Source organism: Pimephales promelas, chromosome 11 (assembly GCF_988280905.1).
Source record: "Pimephales promelas chromosome 11, fPimPro1.hap1.1, whole genome shotgun sequence".
Classification (NCBI taxonomy): domain Eukaryota; kingdom Metazoa; phylum Chordata; class Actinopteri; order Cypriniformes; family Leuciscidae; genus Pimephales; species Pimephales promelas.
The window spans coordinates 34,985,272-35,002,238 of record NC_142779.1 but is presented as its reverse complement, the minus strand read 5'-3'; the positions used below and the strand labels follow the sequence as shown (position 1 = coordinate 35,002,238).

The following is a 16,967-nucleotide window of genomic DNA, read 5'->3' as shown; positions in this document are numbered from 1 at the left end:
GGGCACTGAGAAATGCGGCTGCCATCTAAACTGGTCGTATTCCTATTGTGTTGCATAGCAGGTCTAGATGAGCGCAGCATATTCCTGCTCAAATCGGCGGACTATTGCTCGGGAGTTACTTGTCGTAAGATTTAACATTACCGGACTACAGTTTATATTTTGTGATTAAAATATCCCATGCGTCCTGTACCATAGCTACATGCATGACATTTGCAACAAAAAACCCTGTGCGAAAATCAGTTCGGTATTCAGTGAGATGATTCATTAAATGCGCTGACAACTCATATCTCCTGCCAAACAGATTTGGTTTCACCACATTGGCAGAATGAGGCAGTTTTTCAAAGTCAAAAGCAGTTAAACCAGACATGCAGCAAAATGACAAGTCAGATACAATCAAGGATTGATTTGTCAGTTTTATTGAGAACTCTTTTGCCCTTGAACCATTACAGGACCAAGTGAAGCCTTGCCTTCCCACTCAATTCCTAAAGAGAAGAAAGCCCAGTTAGACCACTTGAATCAAAAGCAACCTTAGAAAGAGCAAACGCTACCAACCTCCATAGGGAGAAGCAGCAAATTCACCATCAGGACCACATGTTGAGTCACAGCAACCACAAACTTGGTCATTTCCATCAGCAGCAAACCATCTGCAACACAAACACATAGAGCCTTCAACATGAGAAAAGTCATCTTAAAACAAAAATAATAATCAATTACCCGTTGGCATAGGAACAGGATTTGCGCTGAGCATCACTGGGTGCAGAAGCAATAGTTGCCTTCAGAATACATGTTATGTAGATCTGCAAGAGATGACAGACAGGTCACAAAACCAAAGCAGATGGGAGGAGAAGTCAAGTTAACTCATTCATAGTACATACAGAAGGACTGTTGCCCTCCTGGAACATGAACGCCTCCAGCTGGAACTGGATCTTGTCAGCTTGTGACCGAGGCATGAAGCGGGAGCTGGAAGCTGTAGTTTTGGCATCCACAAAGCACCTGACGACGAAACCAACTGAATGTCAACTGTAGAGCATCAAGCAACTAGATCTTACCCATGACTGTGATAGTGTTTACAAAAGGTAACTTAAGAGTCCTACCACATCAAGATCCATACCCTTACCCATGATTCTCAATGAAGGAATATCTCGGAAGAGAGTTCACATCAGGTACTTGAGTGGCCACACAGCGGTCCACAAACACACGCAGAGGCACATGATTATACTGCTTCACAGATGCCTCAATGTTAATAACACCGCCCAGGAAATACGAGTATGAAGGCCTCTGATAGGACCAATCATCTACAAAAAATAAACGAACAAATAATTAGGCAGAGCCACAATAGCAAGCAAAGGTAACGTTTTATTTAAAGAAAATCTGTACCAACCCATCATGATCTTCAGGGAGAACACCAAGACTTCTTCACCAGCCGCTGTTGAGGCATAAGGAATCCATGTTGGCCTCAAGGCATCACTGCTTACATTTTGGAGCCTGCGGTTCATGAAAGTACCCATTAAATGGTCTCCCAGTTGAATGAGAAAGTGCAGAAAGTCACAGAGACCTCCTACCTTTGATAATGGCATTGAACACCAACAATTGCACCATCGGTCCGGGTAATCGGAGTACCTGCAAGCGCCTCAGGGGTGTAGGTAAGAGAGAAGGTGTAGACAAGCTCATCCTCATTCATCTGTAAAAAGATTGTGGTTACCAAGAGGGTCATCCCACAGACTTTACATACACCAACACTGTGCACTCATTTCTAAGAGAACGTGCAATATGGTGGAAATCCCAAAGAGAAAACACTAATTAGTATACTCTTCACATGCCCACAGCCACCTTCAAAAGCTCCAGTGTTGCCAGAGAAAGTCAATGTTTGGGAAGCATGCACATTTTGGAAACACAATTAAAAGGTACAAGAGTTATTGTTTAAGCTCCTTTCATACGATTTATAGGACGGTTTACATCAGATGTTGGTGTGAAGGGTTATTTAAATGAAAATAGCTTGAACATTGACCTATTCAAATAGATATAACTTGGTCTTAACTGGCATTGTAAAACCAAGTGAACTGACATTCCTTGAAAGGTCCTCCACCACAACAAATAACCATTAAGATAAATTCTTACCATCAGCACACTGTTGCAGTCCTGTAATTCATACTCAAAGATGAGCACTCTTGCCCCAGGATCCTGACCAACAACAGGACATCCACCTAAAGACAGACCAGTTGGCTGGATCAACTGACCATTGCTGAAGAAGTCCTGCTGGGCCTCTACGAGAACCCGGTTCTCTCCACATTGAACCGCTACGCTGTTGGGAGTCACGGGTTGCCTCAACTGGAAGTCCACCGCCACCTCACTCTGCACCTCTGGAACGATGGGATACCTCCAATCCAAAGGCTTCACTGGACCCTGCAACAGCAGCTTCTCCTGAAGACCAAAAGGATCCTGTGCAAGGCTTTTGGAGTCGGGACCCAGAGGACTCTGAAACTGAGAAGCCACTTGCAAAGGGTTCCAGAGCCCTAGAGGAGAAAGGGCAGGACTTCTGGTAGCTGGATCTGATTTTGGCCCCATGCTTCTTGGACTATGACTGTACCTCAAACTTCCCAAGACATCAGGCAGATCAAATGCAACAATCACAACCACTAAGACAACTTTCAGGAACCCCATCCTAACAATCTTTAACACAAACACCACAATACACACCAGCTCTTGGCTTTCCCGTTTTATACAACTTTGAGTTAAGGTGGCTCCACCCCTTTTACCTTAATTGATCATTTTTGATTCTTCTCTGGACCTGTAGAGTGTATGTATCTTGGGGAAGCACCAGTCTGCACATTTTTTTATGCATCTGTCTCTGTCCAAATAGCAACACTTGCCGTCTTTGTACTTGATATAATATTGAAGAAAGTTGAATAATATTCCACTTACATGACCTACAGTATTTCCGGTCTTTGATCCCTAGGATCTCCAAGAAATGTTGGACTTTTAAGTCAAAGGCATATCTCACATATATTGCATAAAGAAATTGCATATAATATAAAAAAAATATAAGCATGTCCAAGCAATGTTGGTCTTATATGTCAAACTCTTTTAAGTGCTTGTTTCTTAAAACTCTGAACCACATACGTATGCCTTCCAGTGTTGACGTTAATCAACTATAATGGATTTTCATTGCAGCCATTTAAACTTGCCGGGGCCGTGAAGCGCCTCTCACCGCTCTGCTCCTCCTCTTCTGCTGCTTCAGTCATGTCACGCTGGCTCTGAACGAAAACACGTTGTGGAAAGGCGTTGGTCTAGTACTTTTTTTCCCCCTCTCTGCTATCATAGTTTTTCAAGATGGCGGAACTACATGCAAGCCTCCGTGGACCTACCCGTCCCATGTATATAAAGATAATAAATTCTTCGTTTACGAGGATAAGGCACATAATTGGCAGAGGTATTTGTACACCATGGATGACATATTTATGAATAAAAATATTGATTTTAAATAATAAAAGACATAAAAAAGTACACATTGTCCCTTTAAAGTCACATGTTGGTAAATAACAGAACACACTTCTCACCACAAAGGGATGTACAGTAGCTCAGTGGTAGAGTGAATGCTGTGCATGTATGATGTCTTTTATACGGATACTTTTCCAAAATACTACTTAGGCTGTGCTTTAAGCACTGCAGGCCCCCACTTTTTAGCTATGTAATATATTTCTAACAACATTTTTTGTATTATACATGTTGCGTATTATTAATGTTGGTATATGCCCTTTTCATGTTCTTATCTGTTTTTTCTCTTTTGTGATGTAATTGCCCATTCACTTGATTGGATATATGTGATCATGTGACCATGCATGGCTGTATATATGGAGGTGTCTCCCCACTTGTTTATGCCTGATGAAGGGCTTGGGCCTTCTATTTGGGCCTTCTAAATATTTTTAATGATATTCGGGTTGCGGTCGGTCGGGTCGTTTGAAAAAAATGCAAATTAAACCTTTGTACAGTGTGTAGTATTAAAACAATTTTCTTTGAAATACTTTGGCCTACACTTTGGCTGAATAACTGGCATGAAGATGACACACAAGCTCAGTCTAAGTTCTGGTGATCCAAGAACCGCTGTACCTCTGTGTTCGTTAGTACACGAATGCGCAGTACCAGCTACTCGTGCTCATCACTTCTCTCAGCAGTGGCACCAACATTTCTCAGTTCAGTGAACTGTTGGGGTTACTGGAGTAAAATATACTCTTGGATATTGGTTTTTCAATTTGGAGGGACTGTCAGGCATGTCTGAAAGTGAGTAACTTTAATAACTTGTGGATTAAGCACTGACGCAAGACATGAACTGTTCAGAACAATTCAGTCCAGTTCACTAAAAAGTACCAGTTCAAAAGAACGATTCGTTCACGAACCGGCCAACACTACCATAGAGATCATATAAAGACTAGATGCCCCATTGGCTGCTGGGCACTGAGAAATGCGGCTGCCATCTAAACTGGTCGTATTCCTATTGTGTTGCATAGCAGGTCTAGATGAGCGCAGCATATTCCTGCTCAAATCGGTGGACTATTGCTCGGGAGTTACTTGTCGTAAGATTTAACATTACCGGACTACAGTTTATATTTTGTGATTAAAATATCCCATGCGTCCTGTACCATAGCTACATGCATGACATTTGCAACAAAAAACCCTGTGCGAAAATCAGTTCAGTATTCAGTGAGATGATTCATTAAATGCGCTGACAACTCATATCTCCTGCCAAACAGATTTGGTTTCACCACATTGGCAGAATGAGGCAGTTTTTCAAAGTCAAAAGCAGTTAAACCAGACATGCAGCAAAATGACAAGTCAGATACAATCAAGGATTGATTTGTCAGTTTTATTGAGAACTCTTTTGCCCTTGAACCATTACAGGACCAAGTGAAGCCTTGCCTTCCCACTCAATTCCTAAAGAGAAGAAAGCCCAGTTAGACCACTTGAATCAAAAGCAACCTTAGAAAGAGCAAACGCTACCAACCTCCATAGGGAGAAGCAGCAAATTCACCATCAGGACCACATGTTGAGTCACAGCAACCACAAACTTGGTCATTTCCATCAGCAGCAAACCATCTGCAACACAAACACATAGAGCCTTCAACATGAGAAAAGTCATCTTAAAACAAAAATAATAATCAATTACCCGTTGGCATAGGAACAGGATTTGCGCTGAGCATCACTGGGTGCAGAAGCAATAGTTGCCTTCAGAATACATGTTATGTAGATCTGCAAGAGATGACAGACAGGTCACAAAACCAAAGCAGATGGGAGGAGAAGTCAAGTTAACTCATTCATAGTACATACAGAAGGACTGTTGCCCTCCTGGAACATGAACGCCTCCAGCTGGAACTGGATCTTGTCAGCTTGTGACCGAGGCATGAAGCGGGAGCTGGAAGCTGTAGTTTTGGCATCCACAAAGCACCTGACGACGAAACCAACTGAATGTCAACTGTAGAGCATCAAGCAACTAGATCTTACCCATGACTGTGATCGTGTTTACAAAAGGTAACTTAAGAGTCCTACCACATCAAGATCCATACCCTTACCCATGATTCTCAATGAAGGAATATCTCGGAAGAGAGTTCACATCAGGTACTTGAGTGGCCACACAGCGGTCCACAAACACACGCAGAGGCACATGATTATACTGCTTCACAGATGCCTCAATGTTAATAACACCGCCCAGGAAATACGAGTATGAAGGCCTCTGATAGGACCAATCATCTACAAAAAATAAACGAACAAATAATTAGGCAGAGCCACAATAGCAAGCAAAGGTAACGTTTTATTTAAAGAAAATCTGTACCAACCCATCATGATCTTCAGGGAGAACACCAAGACTTCTTCACCAGCCGCTGTTGAGGCATAAGGAATCCATGTTGGCCTCAAGGCATCACTGCTTACATTTTGGAGCCTGCGGTTCATGAAAGTACCCATTAAATGGTCTCCCAGTTGAATGAGAAAGTGCAGAAAGTCACAGAGACCTCCTACCTTTGATAATGGCATTGAACACCAACAATTGCACCATCGGTCCGGGTAATCGGAGTACCTGCAAGCGCCTCAGGGGTGTAGGTAAGAGAGAAGGTGTAGACAAGCTCATCCTCATTCATCTGTAAAAAGATTGTGGTTACCAAGAGGGTCATCCCACAGACTTTACATACACCAACACTGTGCACTCATTTCTAAGAGAACGTGCAATATGGTGGAAATCCCAAAGAGAAAACACTAATTAGTATACTCTTCACATGCCCACAGCCACCTTCAAAAGCTCTAGTGTTGCCAGAGAAAGTCAATGTTTGGGAAGCATGCACATTTTGGAAACACAATTAAAAGGTACAAGAGTTACTGTTTAAGCTCCTTTCATACGATTTATGGGACGGTTTACATCAGATGTTGGTGTGAAGGGTTATTTAAATGAAAATAGCTTGAACATTGACCTATTCAAATAGATATAACTTGGTCTTAACTGGCATTGTAAAACCAAGTGAACTGACATTCCTTGAAAGGTCCTCCACCACAACAAATAACCATTAAGATAAATTCTTACCATCAGCACACTGTTGCAGTCCTGTAATTCATACTCGAAGATGAGCACTCTTGCCCCAGGATCCTGACCAACAACAGGACATCCACCTAAAGACAGACCAGTTGGCTGGATCAACTGACCATTGCTGAAGAAGTCCTGCTGGGCCTCTACGAGAACCCGGTTCTCTCCACATTGAACCGCTACGCTGTTGGGAGTCACGGGTTGCCTCAACTGGAAGTCCACCGCCACCTCACTCTGCACCTCTGGAACGATGGGATACCTCCAATCCAAAGGCTTCACTGGACCCTGCAACAGCAGCTTCTCCTGAAGACCAAAAGGATCCTGTGCAAGGCTTTTGGAGTCGGGACCCAGAGGACTCTGAAACTGAGAAGCCACTTGCAAAGGGTTCCAGAGCCCTAGAGGAGAAAGGGCAGGACTTCTGGTAGCTGGATCTGATTTTGGCCCCATGCTTCTTGGACTATGACCGTTCCTCAAACTTCCCAAGACATCAGGCAGATCAAATGCAACAATCACAACCACTAAGACAACTTTCAGGAACCCCATCCTAACAATCTTTAACACAAACACCACAATACACACCAGCTCTTGGCTTTCCCGTTTTATACAACTTTGAGTTAAGGTGGCTCCACCCCTTTTACCTTAATTGATCATTTTTGATTCTCCTCTGGACCTGTAGAGTGTATGTATCTTGGGGAAGCACCAGTCTGCACATTTTTTTATGCATCTGTCTCTGTCCAAATAGCCACACTTGCCGTCTTTGTACTTGATATAATATTGAAGAAAGTTGAATAATGTTCCACTTACATGACCTACAGTATTTCCGGTCTTTGATCCCTAGGATCTCCAAGAAATGTTGGACTTTTAAGTCAAAGGCATATCTCACATATATTGCATAAAGAAATTGCATATAATATAAAAAAATATAAGCATGTCCAAGCAATGTTGGTCTTATATGTCAAACTCTTTTAAGTGCTTGTTTCTTAAAACTCTGAACCGCATATGTATGCCTTCCAGTGTTGACGTTAATCACCTATAATGGATTTTCAATGCAGCCATTTAAACTTGCCTGAGCCGTGAAGCGCCTCTCACCGCTCTGCTCCTCCTCTTCTGCTGCTTCAGTCATGTCACGCTGGCTCTGAACGAAAACACGTTGTGGAAAGGCGTTGGTCTAGTACTTTTTTTCCCCCTCTCTGCTATCATAGTTTTTCAAGATGGCGGAACTACATGCAAGCCTCCGTGGACCTACCCGTCCCATGTATATAAAGATAATAAATTCTTCGTTTACGAGGATAAGGCACATAATTGGCAGAGGTATTTGTACACCATGGATGACATATTTATGAATAAAAATATTGATTTTAAATAATAAAAGACATAAAAAAGTACACATTGTCCCTCACATGTTGGTAAATAACAGAACACACTTCTCACCACAAAGGGATGTACAGTAGCTCAGTGGTAGAGTGAATGCTGTGTATGTATGATGTCTTTTATACGGATACTTTTCCAAAATACTACTTAGGCTGTGCTTTAAGCACTGCAGGCCCCCACTTTTTAGCTATCTAATATATTTCTAACAACATTTTTTGTATTATACATGTTGCGTATTATTAATATTGGTATATGCCCTTTTCATGTTCTTATCTGTTTTTTCTCTTTTGTGATGTAATTGCCCATTCACTTGATTGGATATATGTGATCATGTGACCATGCATGGCTGTATATATGGAGGTGTCTCCCCCACTTGTTTATGCCTGATGAAGGGCTTGGGCCTTCTATTTGGGCCTTCTAAATATTTTTAATGATATTCGGGTTGCGGTCGGTCGGGTCGTTTGAAAAAAATGCAAATTAAACCTTTGTACAGTGTGTAGTATTAAAACAATTTTCTTTGAAATACTTTGGCCTACACTTTGGCTGAATAACTGGCATGAAGATGACACACAAGCTCAGTCTCAGTTCTGGTGATCCAAGAACCGCTGTACCTCTGTGTTCGTTAGTACACGAATGCGCAGTACCAGCTACTCGTGCTCATCACTTCTCTCAGCAGTGGCACAAACATTTCTCAGTTCAGTGAACTGTTGGGGTTACTGGAGTAAAATATACTCTTGGATATTGGTTTTTCAATTTGGAGGGACTGTCAGGCATGTCTGAAAGTGAGTAACTTTAATAACTTGTGGATTAAGCACTGACGCAAGACATGAACTGTTCAGAACAATTCAGTCCAGTTCACTAAAAAGTACCAGTTCAAAAGAACGATTCGTTCACGAACCGGCCAACACTACCATAGAGATCATATAAAGACTAGATGCCCCATTGGCTGCTGGGCACTGAGAAATGCGGCTGCCATCTAAACTGGTCGTATTCCTATTGTGTTGCATAGCAGGTCTAGATGAGCGCAGCATATTCCTGCTCAAATCGGCGGACTATTGCTCGGGAGTTACTTGTCGTAAGATTTAACATTACCGGACTACAGTTTATATTTTGTGATTAAAATATCCCATGCGTCCTGTACCATAGCTACATGCATGACATTTGCAACAAAAAACCCTGTGCGAAAATCAGTTCGGTATTCAGTGAGATGATTCATTAAATGCGCTGACAACTCATATCTCCTGCCAAACAGATTTGGTTTCACCACATTGGCAGAATGAGGCAGTTTTTCAAAGTCAAAAGCAGTTAAACCAGACATGCAGCAAAATGACAAGTCAGATACAATCAAGGATTGATTTGTCAGTTTTATTGAGAACTCTTTTGCCCTTGAACCATTACAGGACCAAGTGAAGCCTTGCCTTCCCACTCAATTCCTAAAGAGAAGAAAGCCCAGTTAGACCACTTGAATCAAAAGCAACCTTAGAAAGAGCAAACGCTACCAACCTCCATAGGGAGAAGCAGCAAATTCACCATCAGGACCACATGTTGAGTCACAGCAACCACAAACTTGGTCATTTCCATCAGCAGCAAACCATCTGCAACACAAACACATAGAGCCTTCAACATGAGAAAAGTCATCTTAAAACAAAAAAAATAATCAATTACCCGTTGGCATAGGAACAGGATTTGCGCTGAGCATCACTGGGTGCAGAAGCAATAGTTGCCTTCAGAATACATGTTATGTAGATCTGCAAGAGATGACAGACAGGTCACAAAACCAAAGCAGATGGGAGGAGAAGTCAAGTTAACTCATTCATAGTACATACAGAAGGACTGTTGCCCTCCTGGAACATGAACGCCTCCAGCTGGAACTGGATCTTGTCAGCTTGTGACCGAGGCATGAAGCGGGAGCTGGAAGCTGTAGTTTTGGCATCCACAAAGCACCTGACGACGAAACCAACTGAATGTCAACTGTAGAGCATCAAGCAACTAGATCTTACCCATGACTGTGATAGTGTTTACAAAAGGTAACTTAAGAGTCCTACCACATCAAGATCCATACACTTACCCATGATTCTCAATGAAGGAATATCTCGGAAGAGAGTTCACATCAGGTACTTGAGTGGCCACACAGCGGTCCACAAACACACGCAGAGGCACATGATTATACTGCTTCACAGATGCCTCAATGTTAATAACACCGCCCAGGAAATACGAGTATGAAGGCCTCTGATAGGACCAATCATCTACAAAAAATAAACGAACAAATAATTAGGCAGAGCCACAATAGCAAGCAAAGGTAACGTTTTATTTAAAGAAAATCTGTACCAACCCATCATGATCTTCAGGGAGAACACCAAGACTTCTTCACCAGCCGCTGTTGAGGCATAAGGAATCCATGTTGGCCTCAAGGCATCACTGCTTACATTTTGGAGCCTGCGGTTCATGAAAGTACCCATTAAATGGTCTCCCAGTTGAATGAGGAAGTGCAGAAAGTCACAGAGACCTCCTACCTTTGATAATGGCATTGAACACCAACAATTGCACCATCGGTCCGGGTAATCGGAGTACCTGCAAGCGCCTCAGGGGTGTAGGTAAGAGAGAAGGTGTAGACAAGCTCATCCTCATTCATCTGTAAAAAGATTGTGGTTACCAAGAGGGTCATCCCACAGACTTTACATACACCAACACTGTGCACTCATTTCTAAGAGAACGTGCAATATGGTGGAAATCCCAAAGAGAAAACACTAATTAGTATACTCTTCACATGCCCACAGCCACCTTCAAAAGCTCCAGTTTTGCCAGAGAAAGTCAATGTTTGGGAAGCATGCACATTTTGGAAACACAATTAAAAGGTACAAGAGTTATTGTTTAAGCTCCTTTCATACGATTTATAGGACGGTTTACATCAGATGTTGGTGTGAAGGGTTATTTAAATGAAAATAGCTTGAACATTGACCTATTCAAATAGATATAACTTGGTCTTAACTGGCATTGTAAAACCAAGTGAACTGACATTCCTTGAAAGGTCCTCCACCACAACAAATAACCATTAAGATAAATTCTTACCATCAGCACACTGTTGCAGTCCTGTAATTCATACTCAAAGATGAGCACTCTTGCCCCAGGATCCTGACCAACAACAGGACATCCACCTAAAGACAGACCAGTTGGCTGGATCAACTGACCATTGCTGAAGAAGTCCTGCTGGACCTCTACGAGAACCCGGTTCTCTCCACATTGAACCGCTACGCTGTTGGGAGTCACGGGTTGCCTCAACTGGAAGTCCACCGCCACCTCACTCTGCACCTCTGGAACGATGGGATACCTCCAATCCAAAGGCTTCACTGGACCCTGCAACAGCAGCTTCTCCTGAAGACCAAAAGGATCCTGTGCAAGGCTTTTGGAGTCGGGACCCAGAGGACTCTGAAACTGAGAAGCCACTTGCAAAGGGTTCCAGAGCCCTAGAGGAGAAAGGGCAGGACTTCTGGTAGCTGGATCTGATTTTGGCCCCATGCTTCTTGGACTATGACCGTTCCTCAAACTTCCCAAGACATCAGGCAGATCAAATGCAACAATCACAACCACTAAGACAACTTTCAGGAACCCCATCCTAACAATCTTTAACACAAACACCACAATACACACCAGCTCTTGGCTTTCCCGTTTTATACAACTTTGAGTTAAGGTGGCTCCACCCCTTTTACCTTAATTGATCATTTTTGATTCTCCTCTGGACCTGTAGAGTGTATGTATCTTGGGGAAGCACCAGTCTGCACATTTTTTTATGCATCTGTCTCTGTCCAAATAGCCACACTTGCCGTCTTTGTACTTGATATAATATTGAAGAAAGTTGAATAATGTTCCACTTACATGACCTACAGTATTTCCGGTCTTTGATCCCTAGGATCTCCAAGAAATGTTGGACTTTTAAGTCAAAGGCATATCTCACATATATTGCATAAAGAAATTGCATATAATATAAAAAAATATAAGCATGTCCAAGCAATGTTGGTCTTATATGTCAAACTCTTTTAAGTGCTTGTTTCTTAAAACTCTGAACCGCATATGTATGCCTTCCAGTGTTGACGTTAATCACCTATAATGGATTTTCAATGCAGCCATTTAAACTTGCCTGAGCCGTGAAGCGCCTCTCACCGCTCTGCTCCTCCTCTTCTGCTGCTTCAGTCATGTCACGCTGGCTCTGAACGAAAACACGTTGTGGAAAGGCGTTGGTCTAGTACTTTTTTTCCCCCTCTCTGCTATCATAGTTTTTCAAGATGGCGGAACTACATGCAAGCCTCCGTGGACCTACCCGTCCCATGTATATAAAGATAATAAATTCTTCGTTTACGAGGATAAGGCACATAATTGGCAGAGGTATTTGTACACCATGGATGACATATTTATGAATAAAAATATTGATTTTAAATAATAAAAGACATAAAAAAGTACACATTGTCCCTTTAAAGTCACATGTTGGTAAATAACAGAACACACTTCTCACCACAAAGGGATGTACAGTAGCTCAGTGGTAGAGTGAATGCTGTGTATGTATGATGTCTTTTATACGGATACTTTTCCAAAATACTACTTAGGCTGTGCTTTAAGCACTGCAGGCCCCCACTTTTTAGCTATCTAATATATTTCTAACAACATTTTTTGTATTATACATGTTGCGTATTATTAATATTGGTAGATGCCCTTTTCATGTTCTTATCTGTTTTTTCTCTTTTGTGATGTAATTGCCCATTCACTTGATTGGATATATGTGATCATGTGACCATGCATGGCTGTATATATGGAGGTGTCTCCCCACTTGTTTATGCCTGATGAAGGGCTTGGGCCTTCTATTTGGGCCTTCTAAATATTTTTAATGATATTCGGGTTGCGGTCGGTCGGGTCGTTTGAAAAAAATGCAAATTAAACCTTTGTACAGTGTGTAGTATTAAAACAATTTTCTTTGAAATACTTTGGCCTACACTTTGGCTGAATAACTGGCATGAAGATGACACACAAGCTCAGTCTCAGTTCTGGTGATCCAAGAACCGCTGTACCTCTGTGTTCGTTAGTACACGAATGCGCAGTACCAGCTACTCGTGCTCATCACTTCTCTCAGCAGTGGCACCAACATTTCTCAGTTCAGTGAACTGTTGGGGTTACTGGAGTAAAATATACTCTTGGATATTGGTTTTTCAATTTGGAGGGACTGTCAGGCATGTCTGAAAGTGAGTAACTTTAATAACTTGTGGATTAAGCACTGACGCAAGACATGAACTGTTCAGAACAATTCAGTCCAGTTCACTAAAAAGTACCAGTTCAAAAGAACGATTCGTTCACGAACCGGCCAACACTACCATAGAGATCATATAAAGACTAGATGCCCCATTGGCTGCTGGGCACTGAGAAATGCGGCTGCCATCTAAACTGGTCGTATTCCTATTGTGTTGCATAGCAGGTCTAGATGAGCGCAGCATATTCCTGCTCAAATCGGCGGACTATTGCTCGGGAGTTACTTGTCGTAAGATTTAACATTACCGGACTACAGTTTATATTTTGTGATTAAAATATCCCATGCGTCCTGTACCATAGCTACATGCATGACATTTGCAACAAAAAACCCTGTGCGAAAATCAGTTCGGTATTCAGTGAGATGATTCATTAAATGCGCTGACAACTCATATCTCCTGCCAAACAGATTTGGTTTCACCACATTGGCAGAATGAGGCAGTTTTTCAAAGTCAAAAGCAGTTAAACCAGACATGCAGCAAAATGACAAGTCAGATACAATCAAGGATTGATTTGTCAGTTTTATTGAGAACTCTTTTGCCCTTGAACCATTACAGGACCAAGTGAAGCCTTGCCTTCCCACTCAATTCCTAAAGAGAAGAAAGCCCAGTTAGACCACTTGAATCAAAAGCAACCTTAGAAAGAGCAAACGCTACCAACCTCCATAGGGAGAAGCAGCAAATTCACCATCAGGACCACATGTTGAGTCACAGCAACCACAAACTTGGTCATTTCCATCAGCAGCAAACCATCTGCAACACAAACACATAGAGCCTTCAACATGAGAAAAGTCATCTTAAAACAAAAATAATAATCAATTACCCGTTGGCATAGGAACAGGATTTGCGCTGAGCATCACTGGGTGCAGAAGCAATAGTTGCCTTCAGAATACATGTTATGTAGATCTGCAAGAGATGACAGACAGGTCACAAAACCAAAGCAGATGGGAGGAGAAGTCAAGTTAACTCATTCATAGTACATACAGAAGGACTGTTGCCCTCCTGGAACATGAACGCCTCCAGCTGGAACTGGATCTTGTCAGCTTGTGACCGAGGCATGAAGCGGGAGCTGGAAGCTGTAGTTTTGGCATCCACAAAGCACCTGACGACGAAACCAACTGAATGTCAACTGTAGAGCATCAAGCAACTAGATCTTACCCATGACTGTGATAGTGTTTACAAAAGGTAACTTAAGAGTCCTACCACATCAAGATCCATACCCTTACCCATGATTCTCAATGAAGGAATATCTCGGAAGAGAGTTCACATCAGGTACTTGAGTGGCCACACAGCGGTCCACAAACACACGCAGAGGCACATGATTATACTGCTTCACAGATGCCTCAATGTTAATAACACCGCCCAGGAAATACGAGTATGAAGGCCTCTGATAGGACCAATCATCTACAAAAAATAAACGAACAAATAATTAGGCAGAGCCACAATAGCAAGCAAAGGTAACGTTTTATTTAAAGAAAATCTGTACCAACCCATCATGATCTTCAGGGAGAACACCAAGACTTCTTCACCAGCCGCTGTTGAGGCATAAGGAATCCATGTTGGCCTCAAGGCATCACTGCTTACATTTTGGAGCCTGCGGTTCATGAAAGTACCCATTAAATGGTCTCCCAGTTGAATGAGAAAGTGCAGAAAGTCACAGAGACCTCCTACCTTTGATAATGGCATTGAACACCAACAATTGCACCATCGGTCCGGGTAATCGGAGTACCTGCAAGCGCCTCAGGGGTGTAGGTAAGAGAGAAGGTGTAGACAAGCTCATCCTCATTCATCTGTAAAAAGATTGTGGTTACCAAGAGGGTCATCCCACAGACTTTACATACACCAACACTGTGCACTCATTTCTAAGAGAACGTGCAATATGGTGGAAATCCCAAAGAGAAAACACTAATTAGTATACTCTTCACATGCCCACAGCCACCTTCAAAAGCTCTAGTGTTGCCAGAGAAAGTCAATGTTTGGGAAGCATGCACATTTTGGAAACACAATTAAAAGGTACAAGAGTTACTGTTTAAGCTCCTTTCATACGATTTATGGGACGGTTTACATCAGATGTTGGTGTGAAGGGTTATTTAAATGAAAATAGCTTGAACATTGACCTATTCAAATAGATATAACTTGGTCTTAACTGGCATTGTAAAACCAAGTGAACTGACATTCCTTGAAAGGTCCTCCACCACAACAAATAACCATTAAGATAAATTCTTACCATCAGCACACTGTTGCAGTCCTGTAATTCATACTCGAAGATGAGCACTCTTGCCCCAGGATCCTGACCAACAACAGGACATCCACCTAAAGACAGACCAGTTGGCTGGATCAACTGACCATTGCTGAAGAAGTCCTGCTGGGCCTCTACGAGAACCCGGTTCTCTCCACATTGAACCGCTACGCTGTTGGGAGTCACGGGTTGCCTCAACTGGAAGTCCACCGCCACCTCACTCTGCACCTCTGGAACGATGGGATACCTCCAATCCAAAGGCTTCACTGGACCCTGCAACAGCAGCTTCTCCTGAAGACCAAAAGGATCCTGTGCAAGGCTTTTGGAGTCGGGACCCAGAGGACTCTGAAACTGAGAAGCCACTTGCAAAGGGTTCCAGAGCCCTAGAGGAGAAAGGGCAGGACTTCTGGTAGCTGGATCTGATTTTGGCCCCATGCTTCTTGGACTATGACTGTACCTCAAACTTCCCAAGACATCAGGCAGATCAAATGCAACAATCACAACCACTAAGACAACTTTCAGGAACCCCATCCTAACAATCTTTAACACAAACACCACAATACACACCAGCTCTTGGCTTTCCCGTTTTATACAACTTTGAGTTAAGGTGGCTCCACCCCTTTTACCTTAATTGATCATTTTTGATTCTCCTCTGGACCTGTAGAGTGTATGTATCTTGGGGAAGCACCAGTCTGCACATTTTTTTATGCATCTGTCTCTGTCCAAATAGCCACACTTGCCGTCTTTGTACTTGATATAATATTGAAGAAAGTTGAATAATATTCCACTTACATGACCTACAGTATTTCCGGTCTTTGATCCCTAGGATCTCCAAGAAATGTTGGACTTTTAAGTCAAAGGCATATCTCACATATATTGCATAAAGAAATTGCATATAATATAAAAAAATATAAGCATGTCCAAGCAATGTTGGTCTTATATGTCAAACTCTTTTAAGTGCTTGTTTCTTAAAACTCTGAACCGCATATGTATGCCTTCCAGTGTTGACGTTAATCACCTATAATGGATTTTCAATGCAGCCATTTAAACTTGCCTGAGCCGTGAAGCGCCTCTCACCGCTCTGCTCCTCCTCTTCTGCTGCTTCAGTCATGTCACGCTGGCTCTGAACGAAAACACGTTGTGGAAAGGCGTTGGTCTAGTACTTTTTTTCCCCCTCTCTGCTATCATAGTTTTTCAAGATGGCGGAACTACATGCAAGCCTCCGTGGACCTACCCGTCCCATGTATATAAAGATAATAAATTCTTCGTTTACGAGGATAAGGCACATAATTGGCAGAGGTATTTGTACACCATGGATGACATATTTATGAATAAAAATATTGATTTTAAATAATAAAAGACATAAAAAAGTACACATTGTCCCTTTAAAGTCACATGTTGGTAAATAACAGAACACACTTCTCACCACAAAGGGATGTACAGTAGCTCAGTGGTAGAGTGAATGCTGTGTATGTATGATGTCTTTTATACGGATACTTTTCCA

General features: G+C 42.2%; 4 protein-coding genes across 4 annotated transcripts; all 4 read right to left on the bottom strand.

Annotated features, from left to right (window-relative positions):
* Positions 1-414: 414 nt before the first annotated feature.
* On the bottom strand, positions 415-2,705 carry LOC120492372 (zona pellucida sperm-binding protein 3-like). The gene is made up of 8 exons (XM_089116682.1): positions 2,119-2,705; positions 1,563-1,681; positions 1,382-1,485; positions 1,118-1,295; positions 876-993; positions 715-797; positions 553-644; positions 415-482 (listed from the first exon to the last, which is right to left on the bottom strand). Exons 1-8 carry the CDS (start codon positions 2,659-2,661, stop codon positions 415-417), a joined length of 1,305 nt encoding a protein of 434 aa, XP_088972808.1. The 5' UTR covers positions 2,662-2,705.
* A 2,156-nt stretch (positions 2,706-4,861) lies between these two features.
* Positions 4,862-7,154, bottom strand: LOC148977247 (zona pellucida sperm-binding protein 3-like). Its single transcript, XM_089116680.1, has 8 exons — positions 6,566-7,154; positions 6,010-6,128; positions 5,829-5,932; positions 5,565-5,742; positions 5,323-5,440; positions 5,162-5,244; positions 5,000-5,091; positions 4,862-4,929 (listed from the first exon to the last, which is right to left on the bottom strand). The coding sequence occupies exons 1-8, from the start codon at positions 7,106-7,108 to the stop codon at positions 4,862-4,864; spliced, it is 1,305 nt and encodes a 434-aa protein (XP_088972806.1). The 5' UTR covers positions 7,109-7,154.
* A 2,147-nt stretch (positions 7,155-9,301) lies between these two features.
* On the bottom strand, positions 9,302-11,595 carry LOC148977246 (zona pellucida sperm-binding protein 3-like). The gene is made up of 8 exons (XM_089116679.1): positions 11,006-11,595; positions 10,450-10,568; positions 10,269-10,372; positions 10,005-10,182; positions 9,763-9,880; positions 9,602-9,684; positions 9,440-9,531; positions 9,302-9,369 (listed from the first exon to the last, which is right to left on the bottom strand). Exons 1-8 carry the CDS (start codon positions 11,546-11,548, stop codon positions 9,302-9,304), a joined length of 1,305 nt encoding a protein of 434 aa, XP_088972805.1. The 5' UTR covers positions 11,549-11,595.
* A 2,152-nt stretch (positions 11,596-13,747) lies between these two features.
* LOC148977245 (zona pellucida sperm-binding protein 3-like) lies at positions 13,748-16,039 on the bottom strand. Its single transcript, XM_089116678.1, has 8 exons — positions 15,452-16,039; positions 14,896-15,014; positions 14,715-14,818; positions 14,451-14,628; positions 14,209-14,326; positions 14,048-14,130; positions 13,886-13,977; positions 13,748-13,815 (listed from the first exon to the last, which is right to left on the bottom strand). Exons 1-8 carry the CDS (start codon positions 15,992-15,994, stop codon positions 13,748-13,750), a joined length of 1,305 nt encoding a protein of 434 aa, XP_088972804.1. The 5' UTR covers positions 15,995-16,039.
* Between the last annotated feature and the right edge of the window lie 928 nt (positions 16,040-16,967).